General features: G+C 50.9%; 7 protein-coding genes across 7 annotated transcripts; 3 read left to right on the top strand and 4 right to left on the bottom strand.

The window, feature by feature from the left end:
• Window positions 1–456: 456 nt before the first annotated feature.
• Window positions 457–1,853, bottom strand: P153DRAFT_362886 (uncharacterized protein). The gene has a single exon (XM_033667243.1). The coding sequence runs from the start codon at window positions 1,681–1,683 to the stop codon at window positions 769–771; it is 915 nt and encodes a 304-aa protein (XP_033528214.1). The 5' UTR covers window positions 1,684–1,853; the 3' UTR covers window positions 457–768.
• A 654-nt stretch (window positions 1,854–2,507) lies between these two features.
• P153DRAFT_381004 (t-complex protein-like protein 1 gamma subunit) lies at window positions 2,508–4,308 on the top strand (the record flags this gene model as incomplete). The annotated part of the gene is made up of 4 exons (XM_033670001.1): window positions 2,508–2,532; window positions 2,586–2,867; window positions 2,915–3,505; window positions 3,557–4,308. The coding sequence occupies 4 exons, from the start codon at window positions 2,508–2,510 to the stop codon at window positions 4,306–4,308; spliced, it is 1,650 nt and encodes a 549-aa protein (XP_033528213.1).
• An 836-nt stretch (window positions 4,309–5,144) lies between these two features.
• Window positions 5,145–6,270, bottom strand: P153DRAFT_353066 (uncharacterized protein; the record flags this gene model as incomplete). Its single annotated transcript, XM_033666414.1, has 2 exons — window positions 5,145–6,180; window positions 6,230–6,270. 2 exons carry the CDS (start codon window positions 6,268–6,270, stop codon window positions 5,145–5,147), a joined length of 1,077 nt encoding a protein of 358 aa, XP_033528212.1.
• A 958-nt stretch (window positions 6,271–7,228) lies between these two features.
• P153DRAFT_254846 (DUF1168-domain-containing protein) lies at window positions 7,229–7,525 on the bottom strand (the record flags this gene model as incomplete). Its single annotated transcript, XM_033662764.1, has 1 exon — window positions 7,229–7,525. A coding segment is annotated over one exon (297 nt), but the record flags the coding sequence as incomplete, so codon positions are not given.
• Window positions 7,526–7,821: 296 nt separating this feature from the next.
• Window positions 7,822–10,078, top strand: P153DRAFT_99514 (phosphoglycerate mutase-like protein). The gene is made up of 4 exons (XM_033673544.1): window positions 7,822–7,954; window positions 8,005–8,112; window positions 8,177–8,604; window positions 8,664–10,078. The coding sequence occupies exons 1-4, from the start codon at window positions 7,940–7,942 to the stop codon at window positions 9,697–9,699; spliced, it is 1,587 nt and encodes a 528-aa protein (XP_033528210.1). The 5' UTR covers window positions 7,822–7,939; the 3' UTR covers window positions 9,700–10,078.
• A 781-nt stretch (window positions 10,079–10,859) lies between these two features.
• P153DRAFT_362882 (uncharacterized protein) lies at window positions 10,860–11,397 on the top strand. Its single transcript, XM_033667242.1, has one exon. It carries the CDS (start codon window positions 10,973–10,975, stop codon window positions 11,366–11,368), a length of 396 nt encoding a protein of 131 aa, XP_033528209.1. The 5' UTR covers window positions 10,860–10,972; the 3' UTR covers window positions 11,369–11,397.
• A 496-nt stretch (window positions 11,398–11,893) lies between these two features.
• Window positions 11,894–12,872, bottom strand: P153DRAFT_392466 (polysaccharide lyase family 3 protein; the record flags this gene model as incomplete). Its single annotated transcript, XM_033671150.1, has 4 exons — window positions 11,894–12,214; window positions 12,265–12,432; window positions 12,482–12,618; window positions 12,668–12,872. The coding sequence occupies 4 exons, from the start codon at window positions 12,870–12,872 to the stop codon at window positions 12,014–12,016; spliced, it is 711 nt and encodes a 236-aa protein (XP_033528208.1). The 3' UTR covers window positions 11,894–12,013.
• Window positions 12,873–16,637: the final 3,765 nt, after the last annotated feature.

The following is a 16,637-nucleotide window of genomic DNA, read 5'->3' as shown; positions in this document are numbered from 1 at the left end:
TTGACAAACAGAGACCTCACACTTCCTATCTGCAAAGGGGCAGCCTCGCACTTACATGTCCTACCTTGCTCGGCCTCGAGTCATCAACGGTCTGCAATCGGTTACATTTGCCTTACTCACCAGCACTTGATAAGGGCAGACACTCCTAGGCAAAAGTACACAAGAACAGTGTAAAAGCGCGAGTCACTGATGGCACGTCCAATCTATTATGCGGATGTTGTCAGGGCGATGGTACGGGTTGGGACGGAAGAACGGAATGAGCGGACAAGGACAGGGTGTGAGGATTCGCGTCACGCACGGTCTCTTCGCGTCGCGATGGACGACGCGCGACGTACGCGTGTCCGAAACGGGTCAAATATACCGAAATAGCTTTTTAGAATGCGCTGCGAAAGCTGGTGCATCAAGGATTGATGTGCCTAGGTCACTTGGTGTTCTCCAGAAAAAGAGTGACAGCAGTAGTAGTAACGTTGCTTCATTGTTTCGTTGCCCTGGCAAAACCAGGAGCATAGGTAAGGTCTACGCGACGCGATCGGAAATATTCGATCAAGCTGTCGTTGCACGGGCAAAAGAAATATATAGTACATAGTCGATGGACATCCGCCACAGTGAGTTCATCCGAACCGACCGCCGAACGCCGAGTTGCCGAAGAGAAAGTCCCAGAAGATCAAATGCGTAAATAAATGCAGGTGCGAGAAGAACCGAAAGCGCTTTTGGTAGTACAGGATTGAAGGTGAACGAGAAAGAAGGAAGGCGGACAGGAGAACCTCGTCACATCTCCATTAAGTCGACATTGGTGGTGGCGACAGTCTGGGGAGAAGAAGTGGCCGGCTCAGATGGAGTGAGTTGACGGGCGTTGATACGTTCTCCTTCGACGTGAGGAGTAGGTCCAGACATAATGTTGCGGACAGTCTGCTCTAGGGACCAACCGACGAGCTGGCACCACTGGAGACTGTCTGCGAAAAGCCAGTAGCCGTCTACGCCTTGTTGCTTTGCGCGTACCAGGTAGGCAGATAGTGACTCCTTCTCGAGCATGATAAGGGCGTCGGTGAAATCGAAGTGGCGCTCGATAACACGTGAATAAGCGCGTGCTGCGTCGCGGAGATTTGGATTCGTCATAACGTTCTTCCAGCCGACGCCAAGCGATGCGATGAGCGTGTCGATGGTGTTGCCCTTGTCGTCGATAACGCCCTCGGTTTTTTGGACATCCATGTCGTTAAGCGAAGGAATTTCGATGCTGGCAGATGGACTCATTCGTTGCGATTTGCGCGAGACGGCAATGGGACGAGCTAGCTCGGCTTTGTCTTCATTCTCTTTCTTCTCTTCGCACCACGTGCCGGTTTGCGACTCGGCTGCGATACTGAAGCTAGGATCATCAGGGTAAATGAGCGTCATCCCAGGGCCGTAGATAGGTTCTTGCTTAGGCTTCACAGGCAGTTGAGTAACAATTGATCCGACTGGTTGGTTCTCTTCTGGGTCGTCGACGTCGGTGATGGATCGTTTGCGCCCAGCTGTGGCGTTTGAAACGGCTGCTTGATAGTTGAGTGATGGTGGAGTAGGGCACTTGCGACGAATGTTACCCAGAGTCGAAGGTGAGTGGGCGCGTTGGTGGGGAGCGAAGTGGTCTTGTGGCTGTTGCGCCGGCAGGACGACTGTAGGCGACGAGGCATAGTAGTTGAGACCCATGGTTACTATATGTTTAGTAGTATGCACGTTGATCAATGTTCAGAGATACAAAAGTCTGTCAAGTAACTAAGCAGAAAACAAGCACGCGGCAGGCTTAGTCACAATCACTTGGAGCGACAGCGTTTGATCCGCGTCGATGATAGAGGTAAGAGAAGGCGCAATGATGGTCGTGTAGGTAAGGTAAAGCGTGGATGGATGGATGCTTGGCGCTAGAGGTATGAGCAAACTCAAAGAAAGAAGTTGGCGAAAGGCTGAATGCGATGAAGTGCAGGCGAAACAGAAGTGAGGTGGAAGAATGATGGTTTCAAGGGCGACAGAGCGACTCTTGTAAGCTCCGAAGCAGAGTCCCGTGAGAGGCTGGGCCAAGAACCGGCAGAATGAAGCAGGCCCGAAGAAGGGATCTCCAGGGCAACTGCGCGATTGGCCACTGGGCAAAGGCGCATCCGTTCGTAGCAAGCTCAATCTCGTGCCAAGTGTTCTGTAAAATAGATGGACCGAACTAGACCGAGGGTCATGTGATAAGCTCGTCGAGATCAAGTGCTGACGGAATATGTCATGGTGTGTGAATTTCGTTTCAAGATCAGTTCAAAACTTGACCGTCGATTCCGGTGCCATGGGACGTCACATCACGTGGCTGTATCAGAGAGGGCTTAGCCGTTCGGAGCGGGGATACCACACGCCTAGCGCGATGAGAGCGGGCGGTATGTCGCGTTTTTTTGGTAGTTTGGCGGAGAGGGAGCTACCAACGTACCAGATACCCCACCTCTGCTCAGATTCACGCCGTCATCCTGTTTTTACTGTAGTTCCAAGCTCACACGTTCAAGATGCAGGCGCCAGTAGTGGTTATGAGTGTGTTTTGCCCCTCCATGTGTAGCTTTGACAGGCGGCTGATAGCACAACAGACACCCAGACCCCGGGCGGGGAGCGACAATTTGGTCGTAAAGCTCAGATCTCGAACATCACAGCAGCAAAGACGGTCGCAGACATCATCAGATCATGTCTTGGTCCCAAGGCTATGTTGAAGATGCTGCTCGACCCCATGGGCGGCATCGTCCTCACCAACGACGGTCACGCAATCCTCCGAGAAATCGAAGTCGCACACCCCGCAGCCAAGAGCATGATCGAACTGAGTCGGACACAAGACGAGGAAGTAGGCGACGGCACGACAACTGTCATCATATTAGGTATGCAGAGGTTAGATGGACTTTAGATCGCGTCTGACAGTAGCTAGCTGGAGAGATTCTCGCCCAAGCTCTGCCCCAGTTGGAGCGCAACATCCATCCCGTTGTCATCATCCAGGCTTTCAAGAAGGCTCTTGCGGATGCTCTTGAGATCATCAGCGAGGTTGCAACAAACGTCAACATCAACGACGACAAGGAGATGTACAGGATCATCAACTCTTCAATCGGCACAAAATTCGTCTCGCGATGGTCAGACCTGATGTGCAGTCTTGCTCTCAAGGCCGTACGAACGGTTTCACTAGACATTGGCTCGGACAAGAAGGAGGTCGACATCAAGCGTTATGCCCGTATCGAGAAGATCCCTGGAGGCGAGATCGAGGACAGTGAAGTGCTGGATGGTGTCATGTTGAACAAGGATATCACACACCCCAAGATGAGGCGGAGAATCGAGAACCCGCGCGTCATGCTGCTGGACTGCACGCTGGAGTACAAGAAAGGCGAGAGTCAGACGAACATTGAGGTCAGCAAAGAGGAGGACTGGAACAGGATATTGCAGATCGAAGAGGAACAAGTGAAGGCCATGTGCGACGCCATCATTGCTCTCAAGCCTGACCTTGTCATTACGGAGAAGGGCGTCAGTGGTAAGGACTACAGTATATGCATGCCATGAGTTCTCGCTAATGCAGGAACAGATCTAGCGCAACACTTCCTCGTCAAGGCTGACATCACCGCCATTCGTCGAGTCCGCAAGACCGATAACAACCGTGTCGCGCGGGCGACTGGTGCCACAATTGTCAACTCTCCGTTCGCCGCAACTGCTTCCGATATTGGTACTCAGTGCGGTCTCTTTGAGATCTCAAAGATCGGCGACGAATACTTCACCTTCCTCACAAAGTGCAAAGACCCAAAGGCCTGCACAATCTTGCTGAGAGGTCCCTCAAAAGACATCCTAAACGAAATCGAGCGAAATTTGCACGACGCCATGGGTGTTGCCAGGAACGTAATATGGAACCCCAAACTGTGCCCCGGAGGAGGTGCAACCGAGATGGCAGTCGCGGTCGGACTGGAGAGAAGGGCAAAGCTGATCGAGGGCGTTGCACAGTGGCCTTACAAGGCGGTCGCCGAGGCCATGGAAGTCATCCCACGCACAATCATCCAGAATTCAGGAAACAGCCCTATCAAGGTGCTCACCGAGCTACGCGCGAAGCACGCCGAAGGCTACGAGGACGGCAAGAACAGCGGCAGCTTCTGGGGCATCGATGGAGATGCTGGCAAGGTCGTTGACATGCGGACGTTCGGGGTTTGGGAGCCATTGGCAGTCAAGGAGCAGAGTGTCAAGACTGCTATCGAGAGCGCGTGTCTGCTGCTGAGAGTCGACGATATTGTCGCGGCGAAATCGGCGAAACAAGCTGGTGGTGCTATCGGTGGCGGAGGCGATGACTAAATATGCTCGGGACGCAGATTAAACTTGCATTCACTCCTAGGGGATTGATAATACTCCTCAGAGACGAGCTACGAAAATGAACAAAACCTTACGATAACGACGCTGTGGTGTATCTTATAATGCCAACTTTCTTCGAATGTGAACACGGACATGTTTTCTTTCTTATCCTTGACTTCGACATGTTTCCGTACTCCACACTTTCGAATGCACTCATCACTCTAAACATGTGCAGCAGAATGCCCTCAACCCTTCGTTTTGTCTTCCTTGATGGATGTCTAAAGGCTACTTCTGCTGTCCGGCCCATACTCCGTCACTCCTTTCTGTTATGACTATCTTTGGTACCAATGAATTCCTCCGACTCATACACGGTTCTCATGTTTCGTAAACACCTCACATGGTCCAGGATGTAAGTTTTGGTGGGGTTTGCACAGTGGCGTGTGAGGGGACTTGTTCGTGCAGTATAATTTCGTCTCTGCTCTGGACTGCCTGCGAGGTTTGTAGTTTGATGCAAAGGAAGATGATCTGAACATGTGCAGCATGATGTGCCAACACATTGGCATGGCTTACGTGAATATCAGTACAGCTGTTAGCCGATGAGTTGTGATATGCTAGCAAATTGCCAACAGAAAGTAACGTACTGCAGTGTGACATGGGCAGTCTTCCCCAAACTCTACCCATTCTCAGGCTCGATCCGAAAAAAAGTCCATCACAGTCTTTCGTACGGGTCGACGAACATCAGCACTGATCGACCGACAATCTCCTCGTCCTTGCTGTCACTGATAACGGTGACGCAGATTTCGTAAGTAGGCCCATTCGAAATCCAAAAATTCGCTTTCCTAGAGCTGAGCAGCATAGTCAGACAGTATATCAGCAGCCCCTGATCTCATCCCAAACACATGCCCTTCAAAACAAGAGTCGGCAAGTGTACTGTCGGACCCATCCAAGCTGTGTTCTTGAAGTACGTTCTCGAATATGCCTGTCTCTGCGAGGAGGCGACGTTCGTAAGCAAGCATGTAAAGCTCTTCATTCTCCCAGAACCAATCATCTATAAACATATCGACCCGGTCTCTGTAACTAGCCATGGCTTTTGCATACAGGTCCATGTATCTATCCGAAGAAGTATCCAGCTTCGAATTCGTCGAGTCGAAGACAGAGTGCCCACGTAAGAATGATTCCCTAGCATCTTGGCAGAACGTGCGGATGTTTCGTTTGGTTACTTCGCGAGAAGTATAATCAGCTTGCTCTCGACGAACGTACACTTCTTCTGCGAAAAACCTGTCCATGAGAAGCTTCCAGTTGAACGAAATGTAGTCTGGGCAGTCCGTTTCGTTCAGAACGGACTCCAGACCTTTGGCTTTGCGATGGCATTGCATCTCGGGAATATCAGGGTCGTTTGCGTAGGAAGTGCCTGGTTGATGACCGCTGAAAGTCATACGCATAATAAAAGGTATGATTTCTAGAGAGTCATATCTTTCGAACGTTTCTGGTTTCTTTCGAGACAGTGCTGTGGAATCTTTGTACTCGAACGCGCGAAAGATGGAGTACTTGAGTTCGGCATCAGACATGCGACGATTGTAGAGCATCGATAGCCTAAAGAAGGCTCTCGCCGAATTTCGATTGGAAGATTCCTCGTCTAGCCATGAGTAGAGCACGGGATGGTCTACTGAATCAGGATCGGTGCCTTCGCCTCCCCACTGGATACGGAGGCGAGGAAGATATACAGCGCGGAAGACACGCTCTGCCTCGCTCCGGAACGTTCGAGAGACCTGACGCCAGGTAATCCATAGAGTAAAAGGATCATCAATTTGTCTAAGCACTTCGCCCCATAGCTCGATCGGGAGAGCGAGGCGCACAGCACTGTCCGTGGGGTTGCTGCAAGAGGGTGAATAGCTCCTCATAAATAAATAATGTGTAAACCTACGAGGCTGGCGAAGTCGCACCCAATTCGGCTGGGTTATCCATTAGGACGTTCATACAAAACTCAACGATCTGTAAGAGGAAAGAGTTGGCAGGCGCGTTGACGCGTATTTGTAGTGATGTAAAAAATACAATTCCCGTCGTGGTGGATTGAATGCTTGGAATCAGGTGTTGGTGTGATGGAAGGCATAGAGTCAATGTCGCTCGTTGTGTTTGTTTAGTTCACTAGGCAAACACGATGTTCCGAAACGGGTCGAGTCGAAGTGAGTGAAGAAGGGGCAACTCACAACAGGTAGCAAGAACTCGAAGATGCGTATAAAACGCAATCGTTTAAGAGTATGCAAAAGCCCCAACTCTGTAATTGCCACATGAGGAATCAAGAGAAGAAGGTAAAGAATGCGAAGATGGACAATGAGAATGGGAGCAAATGAATGCAGGAACAAAATGCGTGTTGTGAGTATTCAAGCGGATTGCAAATCGTGAAAGTATATTATGAGATGTGTAGTTGTGTCATTTAAGACCTTGATTATTAGGTGTTAAGATGAAATGAAAGGCGTCTTACACCTTAATGGGCGGCCACAGACTGGAACCAGCACATAGTGAGGCCTTAGGTCGAATGGCATCAGTCGCCGGGTATCACTTTATCCTCCCACTCGAACTCTGTTCTTACAAGCCTCCCTCCTCAGTCATCATCCTCAATGACCAAACCAATCTCCTCGACATTCTTGACCTCTCCGCCATCACCATGCTGTCCTTGCTCTTCATCCTCGTCTTCTTTGTCCTTGCTTGCATCAACTCTAGGCGCCAACTTCCTCTTCCCCTTCTCTCCCTCCACAGGCGTGCCCTCCCTCTCACTCCCCTCCCCGCCCTTCTTCTTCCCCTTCTGTTTCCTTGCCATGGCCTTTTGTCTCTTAGCCCGGTTCTTCTCCGTCTTCTCCCTGTCTTTCTTCTCCAGCTCCTCCTTTCTCTCCTTGAACCCTTTCTCGTCTTCTTCTTTTTGCACCTCCTCGTCCATCAGCCTAAGTCTCTCATACTCGCGCCTCCGACTCGCTTTGTAAACATGAAATTCGCCGCTGCCCGCGCCAGCACTGGAACCTTGCACGTTGGCGACAATCTCTGGGGGCGCAGAGGAGGGTGCGCTAGTGCTGGACGGAATGTGCACGGAGCGGTCGGGGTGCGCGAAGAGGGCTGTTACCTGGGAGGCAAGTGCAGCGCGTGGGGTGAGGGCGCGTTTCTTTGTTGGGCGATGGGAGCGCGGGTCTGCAGAGGTAGGGACTGATTCGGGGATAGGTTCGGACATTGTGGTGGTGTCTAATGTAGTAGAGGCGGATGCCTGGGCGCGGTTCAGGTGTGGAGTGTTCTGATAGCGAGAAGGCGTTCGTTATGAGGCAAATCGACCGGTATGGGTGTGGCAGCGCACGATTTCGCGAGATGAAAAGAATTTTAGTGTGCGAAGAATGAAGATGGCGAGGAACGCGACGGGTGACGCGATTTGAGAGCTTTGACAACTTCTGTGGCGATCACGCTACTGCAGGCTGGACGAAGCACATGCGTTAACGAAGTCGCCGCTTCAGCTTCACTTGAAACACACTCTGTGACCTCTATCTAGCTCCTGATTGTGATTCTGTGCCCTAGACGCTTTCTTTTCTTGCGTACTCTCTGTAGTCACCACTATAAAATCTGCTTAGGCACAAAATAAATATAAAGATCCAAGATGGGCAAACCCCGCGTAGGCTACATCGTATTGCGACAAGGCGCACTGGCTGATCCCTGGTACAGATGATAATACTGATCCGCCATGCCCAGTCGGAAGGAAACAAAAATCGCGACATTCACCAGTTCATTCCTGATCACAGAGTGAAGCTCACACAGCATGGGTGGACCCAGGTATGGCTCCGATTGCAGTCCACGATACATGCGGTGAACTGTGACTAATGCCATGTGCTCGCAGGCGGATGAAGCAGGACGAAAGCTACGAGCCCTCCTCAAACCAGATGACACCATCCAGTTCTTTACCTCTCCCTATCGCCGTACACGCGAAACTACCGAAGGCATACTACGGACGCTAGTCTCAGACGACCCCACGCCCTCCCCGTTCCAGCGCAGCAATATCAAGGTGTACGAAGAGCCCAGGCTGCGAGAGCAAGACTTTGGCAACTTTCAGCCATGTTCGGCAGAGATGGAAAGGATGTGGCAGGAGCGCGCAGACTATGGCCACTTCTTCTACCGTATTCCTGACGGCGAGAGTGCTGCAGACGCCTATGACCGCGTCAGTGGCTTCAATGAGAGCCTGTGGAGGCAGTTTGGGGACGATGACTTTCCCAGCGTGTGTGTATTAGTCACGCATGGCTTGATGTCTCGAGTCTTTCTCATGAAGTGGTAAGTACAAATGGCATTATTCTCAAGTAGTGGAAAGGCAAAAGTGCTAACACACCAAGGTACCACTGGTCAGTCGAGTACTTTGAAGACCTCCGCAACGTCAACCACTGCGAATTCATCATCATGAAGCGGTCTGACGCCAACGCAAAGTACATCCTTCAGAATGAACTAAGAACCTGGTCAGAGCTGAAGAGAAGAGCTGCCGCATCAGGCGCAGGAAACATATCTGCGACTACACCGAGTAGATCCACACCAGTCAATACCGTAGGATCATCAACTGCAACATCATCTCCTGTAATACCTGTCCGGCGCTGGGGAGGATGTGTAAACGGTTGCGATCACGACAAAGTACACTGGCCTCGTCGGGCAATGCGTAAAAACACCGCCGACTTCTTTGGCAGCCAACAACAGCAACAACAACTACCCCCACCCGCCGTAGCAGACGACGAACAGGAAGACCCAGTCACGCCACAAGATGAAGACACGCCCATCATCAAAGAACCCGTGCCCGCCAAACTATCCCGCAAAAGCAGCGCCAAAAACATCCCAGCAACAGCTATGCCACAAACCCCAGCCTCTCCCAACGATGCCTCAAACGACGCCACAAGCAGCGAAGAAGATAAGCAGCGATCACAGCCGACTCTCAAAACTGCTGCCGTCCTGCGACACCTGCAATCTGCCGAGCGCGGTCACGGCGACGGCCTTTCCGACGACTCAGACTATTTTCCAGGAATGCATCATCAACAAACGACTTCTGGAAAGTCGCGTCTCCGCGCTAGTTCGAAACAACGACACCATAGCAAGGAACGAAAGTTGCACAAGCGAATGACGGAGCAGAGTTGGAAAGAGGAGAGCGGTATGGGGAGTGGGACAAGGACTGACAGGCTGGGTGACGGAGATGGAACGAGTGATGAGGTAAGGAAGGGTGGAGAGGGGGATATCTTGAGGGAAGCGTTGAAGGGGGATATGATTGTCGAAAAGTCTGAAGAGGATGGTGACGAGGAGGACGAGGGACTTGACGTTGGGGATATGACTGAGAAAGAGGTGGAGAGGTTGAAGGAGGCTGAGAAGAAGGGGTTTGGAGAGGTGTATTGATATTTACTGACTGGAATGTAGAGATATATTACATTGAGTCTCTGGGTATCCGTTCAAAAGGCACTCTAGAAGATCAAGCGGCACACAAGCACTGTGTCATTGAACTCCGCTGATGTAGATCCCACTGTGCAGGTCAGTCTGCCGGTAATGATGTGTATCTCCGTCTACCCAATTACGATCAGCATGCACATAGCAACCCCAAGGATCTGGTAACAGGTATCTACACCGGAGACGAGTGTTTTGACGAGCCGAGAGCTAGAAAACGTGTTCGATGAGGCATATTAGAACCAGCTGAGTTTCGACACGTCGTACAGAAACTTCCCAGGCGTATCCTGCATCTGCGGGGCGGAAAGTGGATGTGTCTAGACACGAACGATATTGTGAGTCTTCCCCACATTCTACTACTAACATTTTCGCCACGAAATCGCTGGCCTTTGTCGAGTCCCATGCAATATCAGACAATCGAACTGACTTGTTCACGTGTAGATGCTTTGTTGATTCGAGAATCTGACATGCTCTCTCAGCTGGCAAGAAAACCATGAGGATCGGCGATCGATATACTGGGTTTGGGTACCAGATTTCACTGAGCTTTGACAACATACGCCCTGCTCTGGTTCACTGTTATAGTCATGTGACTGAAAAGGACTAGCGTGAACGCCATTCACCGTCAGCCACTGTCAGCCTTCGACTGATTGGCCACTTGGTGAATCTGCGGGAGCTATTCGTGTATGCGCTTACTGTTCTTAGCTCGATATAGACTTCGTCTCCAACTTGTGTGCGGCGTCAGCATGGCTGATGTCCTGCTGCGCTCAGCCAGATGAGCGCTGACACCACGCATCTTCTTGGCGGATGGCCCGACCCTGTTTAGAGCGAAATTTCAATTATCCGAACTGTCAATGTGAGGAGGCGCGGTGTGAGACCAATTGTGGGAGTGAGAAACGGGGCGAAGCTCGTTGTGATGTTGGTGATGGCGGCTGAGTAGAGCAGTGTCTTGCTTCCCGTACTGTGCTTGGGGTTACATCGAAGTACCACCTGAGCCAAATCAGTGTGGTTCAATCCCATGGCCTTGCAAATCAAAAAAGTATAAGATGCAATACGATTGTCGAGGAAATGAATCCTCATCTCATACTCACAAACAACAAAACAACAACATCTTCCATTTTCCTTTTCCATTTCCATCTTCTTTCTATATCTCCTTGCGACACTCACTCTGGTCTTCAACTCAATAATCAACACCCTACGAACAACAACAACAAACAACCAAATCATCAAAATGCAGTTCACCATCTTCACCACCCTCGCCATCCTCTCCGGCGCCTTCGCCCTCCCCACCCTCTCCACTCGCGAGATCAAAGCCTCCCAAGAACTCTTCACCTTCGCCCTCACCAACGATCTTAGCGGCTCGTCTGCGGCAACATCCATCCCCATCAACGTGGACCCGGTTACCCTTGGCTCGCTGTTCTTCGACCCCTCTGGCCGCGTTTTCGCGACCTCAGCGCAGAACCTCAACCCCTCCGGCGAAGGCGTTGCCTGCTTCATCGTCAACCCCGCCAGCCCAGACGCGGTGATCCGATTCAACGACAAGATGACGTTTGTGGATCTCGACAACAACAAGGACGTGGCTATCCAGACGGACGTGACGGACTTCACTATCCAGTGCGTTTTGTAAACACTGCATGGGGAGAGGGGAGGATGAGCGTGTGATAATTATGGGGTGCATCTTGTCTTTTGGTTCTTTGCATAGCGATTCGGTGTTGTCTTTTTTGGATTTCAGTATACACACATTCCTTTGACGATGAAGGCTCGACTCTATAGAAGCTAATTAGCTAATACCGCTCCTTTGTGAGCTTTAATGCAACTCACATATACCGTTGATCCGCTTTTGAACTTGCCTTCTACAAACGTTGTTCTTTGGAGTCCACTGAGCATGCATCAAGCACAAGGGCTCAATGACTGATATGTGTATTCTAGGGAACATCACTGTTGACTCAGGACTATCACAAGTAGAACAGGGACCAATTGCCACCTGAAATACCAGATCGTGTCGTTTCTTGACGGATCAACCAGAGTCATCGTGTTCTCAATGCAGAGTGTCAAATACACACGAAAAGATATATTTTGCAGACAGGAGTGTGCACCCCAAAGAGCAGCACGCCAAAATCATATTTGCAAGTATATACAGGAATTCAAAGAAGCTGGAACGAACTACACCACCATCAATCACCACGACTCTCGGCCCCAATGTGTCTTCCTTCCTACTTTAGACACTAGCCAACACCCCAAAATCTGTCCAAGTAACAGTGGCTAGACCACTTTAACCGGAGCAAACGCCAACCTTCTTTGGTTCACAGCTACCGGAGCAGCCATCGTACATCTGGCACTTGACCTTGGCATCGGCACAGACGTTCTTAAGGGTAGCAGTGTCCTTGTAGTTGGTGTTGATACCAGCGAGCTCACCACCGTTAACAGCGGTGACACCCTCAATGTAGACGTTACGCTTGCACTGCGAGCTGCACTATACAGGAGTCAGCGAAGGTTCATGCTAGGAAATGTGGAGATACTTACGTTTCCGCACGAACGGTAAAGCTTGCCGTAGTCGTTGGCGTAGAAGTTGATGATGTTGACTGTTCCGCAGCCATTGTGCTGGATGACCTTATCGGATGCGTGGTAGGCTCCTCCACCGATAATCCAGGACTGCGTGCCGGCGGCATCCTTCTTGATCGAGAGGGCGTCCTAGTGTTGGGTTTAGCATCAAATCATACCTGTGTACTCAGTCACGAACCTCGCAGACGTCCTCCCACCACACGAATTCGAGGGTACAATGTCCTTCGCAGTGGACACCCTCGGCCTGATTCTTGCCAATGATGACATTGCGGAGAGTGGCGCCAGCCTTCAGCAAGAAGACAGCGTCGGAAGCACCTGTGCGGTTAGTAGTGAAACCAGTGATGGACTAGACTTGATGACTTACCTCCCTCGGTCTGGCCACTGCACGCACCGCTACCACGATCATACCTGTACCATGCACCGTCGAATGTCTGACCAGCAGCAATCTCAATGACCTTGCTGTTGGTCTTGGTGCCGACAGCTGTGGGAACACCACCAGCGTAACCATTGCAAGCAAGGGCAGCAGGGACAAAGGCCGTAATGGCAGCGACGATAGCTCCGAACTTCATGTTGAGAATAGTATATATCTTGAATTGAATGTAGAGTCTGAAACGAGTGACTATGTAGAAGAGAAGAGTGAAGTGTTTCTGGCTGATGAAAAGAACTTTGGTGCGAATACATGTAGTACTTATACGCCTCCTCGTTGCCCTCTAACATTCCACCCTATAATTACCATACTATTCAAGGGATGTGGCCAAGACAAACAGCCAAGCTTACTCCAAGGCTCCGTCTTACTAGAGATGGCTCCTTATTTAATATCCTTCATCTTTCATTCGCGGAACTCCACATGGCGTCTTGGCTCTTGGCAACGCCCGCTCCGCCGGCTTAGAACCTACTATGTGCTATCGACAAGTCATGAGGTGTGTTTCAAGGCGCACGTCGGCTGCCGAGGGTTGTATGTGTTGGTTGTTCTGACTTGGTGGTGACCCACATGAAACGAACGGCTTACCCCTGCCTCATCAGACCAACCTCGTTCTGGACTTGACATATTGTACCGCAGGGCTTAGTGTATGGTATCTACTCTGATCTCTATCGGACAATTAAATCCGCCATTCATTGTTCCCTCTGCGTATTCCTTGTCAGTCGACAACTTGAAAAGTTGGGTCGCGTGGCCAATGGCTTTGAACAAATTTCTATCACAGCAATATATTGTATGCACGGCGACAAAATCAATGTGGATTTGCGAGACTCACAAATGCTGATACATGTCGATACTGCATGGAAGAGTGCGAACCCGAATCCGTAACCTGCCTGCTGTTGAGTACCGCGTGGCCATCATAGCCAGGATGAAGCCGGTCATGCCAAAAGCTCTATACACGTCACTCCACATCGGGAGTTCATAATAGCACCGAAAGTAAGGCAGACGTTCGAGAACGTTATTTGGCACTAAAACAGAAGAATCACGCCAGTTGTGCTCGAGGAACAATCAGTAAGTCAGGGCAAGCAGACATTTATTGTCCCACATACTCTGGCCTCGCAACACGATCTGTTACTGAGTGAAGTGTTGTGCGCATTATGCGCAAGCATACTAACGGTATAGTCCCGAATTGGGTCAGAGTAATATGGCAAACAACCCCAAGGCATTCCGGTATCCACTCCACGGAAGTGGCTTTAGGGTTAGAAGGAATGTTCTAGACCATTTCGGGAAGATCTTATCTAGGAGCGTACAAGAAGGGCCTGCAGACCTTAGATGAATTCAATCAACCCAATCAAATAATATCCGACGACCGTTTGTGGATTGAGACTAAACATCTAAATCCGGGGTAGGTGGACTCGATGTACACTTCTTCTTACCTAGAATTTGTTCAAACGTTCGCTGGACATTTGACCTTGTTTCCCCTCTTTTACAAAGACACACGATTTTCGAGGCAGTTTGCCAACCCAACACTAGTATAAAAATACATCATCGAATGTGCGGTGATGGCGTCACAGTTGATGATCTGGTCTCTCTTGGAAACCACTCTCATCCCATTCTAGGTTCTAGTGCATATATGAACCACGGAACTCTCACCAACTCATCTGCAACCTCGCTTTCTTGATTCCTACACCAACGCACACGTGTCAGTTGACAGCTTTTGCGCATACGAGTTCGTGATGGCCATGACTTCACGTTTGCGTGTCACTGCTCTCACAGGAAACCAGGTCTTGTTGCACGAGCTCTCCTGGCAGTAGTGCCAAACAAACACTGAGTTTTCGACCTTGAGTGGCAACGCGTCAACACCAAAAATTCATTGGGACATATGCTCGCTACCGAATGTGACGATGCGGGCAGCCTAGTAGAACGGAACAGATCCCCGCCAAAGGTCCGAGACCTTGAGGGGTGAATCAACTGTCCGCACTGTGTAAACTCTTTCCTCAACACAATCGTTAATCCTTCATATCGCGTGCACTGCTTATACCTCACTCTTTGCACGATTCTGAATCTTCAAGCTCATATCGACAGTCTGTGAATTGCAACTCACTAGGTAAGATCCCTCGTTTAACTTCAGTTGCTATTTTTAGAACGTCACAATGGAAACCACATTGAGCAGACATCGAGTAAGTCACGACCTCACATCCAATGTTTCGACTTCCATTGCAGCCAGGCCACGAAGCTGATTGTGTACAAGAGATCGTTGGGGCAGGCTCGCTGCCTAGCCGCCTTTAGAAAAAGATACATATGTTCGAGTTCCGCCGGAGATGCGGACGACGAATGCTGCATCTGCCAGCAAGCTTACAGCCCGACACACGAGGCAGTGAGCATTCTAGTCAGAGGATGTAGACACAACTTTGGGCGCGAATGTCTGGACAGCTACTTGAAGAGTAGCAGTCCGAATAACAATACTTGTCCCATATGCCGAAGGCCGTGGTACAAGCGCGATCACTCTTCGACTTCCCCTCGAGACACAAACACCTCGCGTACCTTGACCCCTTTCAGCCAATTGCGGTCGCACGTACGATTTGACCCTCAAGCAAGAGTAAGTCAGAGGCAGCGCGTGTTGGAGCACAGCTACGCCTTGAACAATGGGTCCATCGAGAGACATCTGGATGAGGTCGTCCGGCATCTGGAGTATATCGATGACTTGACCATCGATGAGAGCACTCCAATTGCTGAAGTCCGACTTCGTCTTCGGCGGGTCGAGCAGCGTACAAGACAGGTCTACCGTCGGCTTGATAGGTGGACTGACGAAGCTCTTCATTTGACGCCGCAACGCGGATCTGGACGGGGGTCACAATCGGGAGGCACTACGTTCCACGGCAATGTTAGACGATGGCCTAGCACTCTCGAAGGTGGCCAGGATGAAGAACGGGCCCGTTTCTCTCTGGGGAGTCCGTCTCGGCGCAGGTCAGCAGTGCCATCGAGCATCGCCGCTAGACCGCGTCCATCATCACCCGAGACACTCATGACGAGGCTGCCTACAGGTGCTCCTCGTGAACCTCTTTTCCAGCCGCCACCCGTTCGACCTGCACGGTCGAGCTTTTCCAGTATACGCCCGTCCAGCATTCATAGGCCCGCAAGCCATGATTCAAGACTCCGTCTATTTGGGCGACTAGCCGCAAGTCAATCCAACATGCGGCCAACGGAGCCCAACCCCAGTTATAGACGTCTGTACCGAGCGCAATCGAACATAGACATCAGTTTCCCTGATGCAACCCTCCTCGAAGCTGTCAGCGTGTACAATCAAGCTCGTACGCAAAGCCTCTCCATCAGGGTAGGAAGACAGAGCCTCTCGAACAGCGTCAGTACTGTGGCCCAACCGACCATCAGAATCTCAATCCCGGTCCGTGGAATCGTGGAGGGGACAAACTCGCAGCCAGCACCGTCACTGCCATCTTCTTCTCAAGCGGAAGGAACTACACATTCTTCCCCCGCACGTCAACCAACGCCCCGACCGAGCTCCGTTCCACCACACCCTCCACGCATCCCCGCTCAGCCAACTTTGCAAACACGCAGCACAACTGACCTCGGCGTTATGCAGAACCATGCGTATCCTCAGCATAGGTTCCACACTGTCGACCTCGGCGTCGAACAGAACCAACCCATTGTTGCGGAAGAGCAACTTGCCGAGTCCGTACTCGAGCCCCTGTCCGCAACACCCGGGTCGCGGCGCCGATGGAAAGTGCTACGCTCTCTTTTCCGAGGCCGTTCGCGTTGAGTGGGCTGCGTGTGAGTGGCTGAATTGTGTCTGCAGGATGCGAGGGTCTTGATGGTTTGTGTATATTCTTGCTTCGACTTTGAGGAGCAGCCAGTTTTTGGGATAAGAACTTGCGGAGTTTTTTGCTGTTTGATGAGA

This window comes from Dothidotthia symphoricarpi (genome assembly GCF_010015815.1).
Source record: "Dothidotthia symphoricarpi CBS 119687 unplaced genomic scaffold P153scaffold_2, whole genome shotgun sequence".
Lineage (NCBI taxonomy): Eukaryota > Fungi > Ascomycota > Dothideomycetes > Pleosporales > Dothidotthiaceae > Dothidotthia > Dothidotthia symphoricarpi.
Note: the sequence above shows the minus strand (reverse complement) of the source record. Positions and strands in the feature narration are given on the sequence as shown.

Bases quoted from the DNA above. Each gene is read 5' to 3' on its own strand.
- P153DRAFT_362886 (XM_033667243.1), bottom strand. From the start codon at position 1,683: ATGGGTCTCAACTACTATGCCTCGTCGCCTACAGTCGTCCTGCCGGCG.
- P153DRAFT_99514 (XM_033673544.1), top strand. The intron at 8,113-8,176 runs GTATGGCTCCGA...ATGTGCTCGCAG, and splicing joins CACAGCATGGGTGGACCCAG to GCGGATGAAGCAGGACGAAA. The intron at 8,605-8,663 runs GTAAGTACAAAT...TAACACACCAAG, and splicing joins CGAGTCTTTCTCATGAAGTG to GTACCACTGGTCAGTCGAGT.
- P153DRAFT_362882 (XM_033667242.1), top strand. From the start codon at position 10,973: ATGCAGTTCACCATCTTCACCACCCTCGCCATCCTCTCCGGCGCCTTC.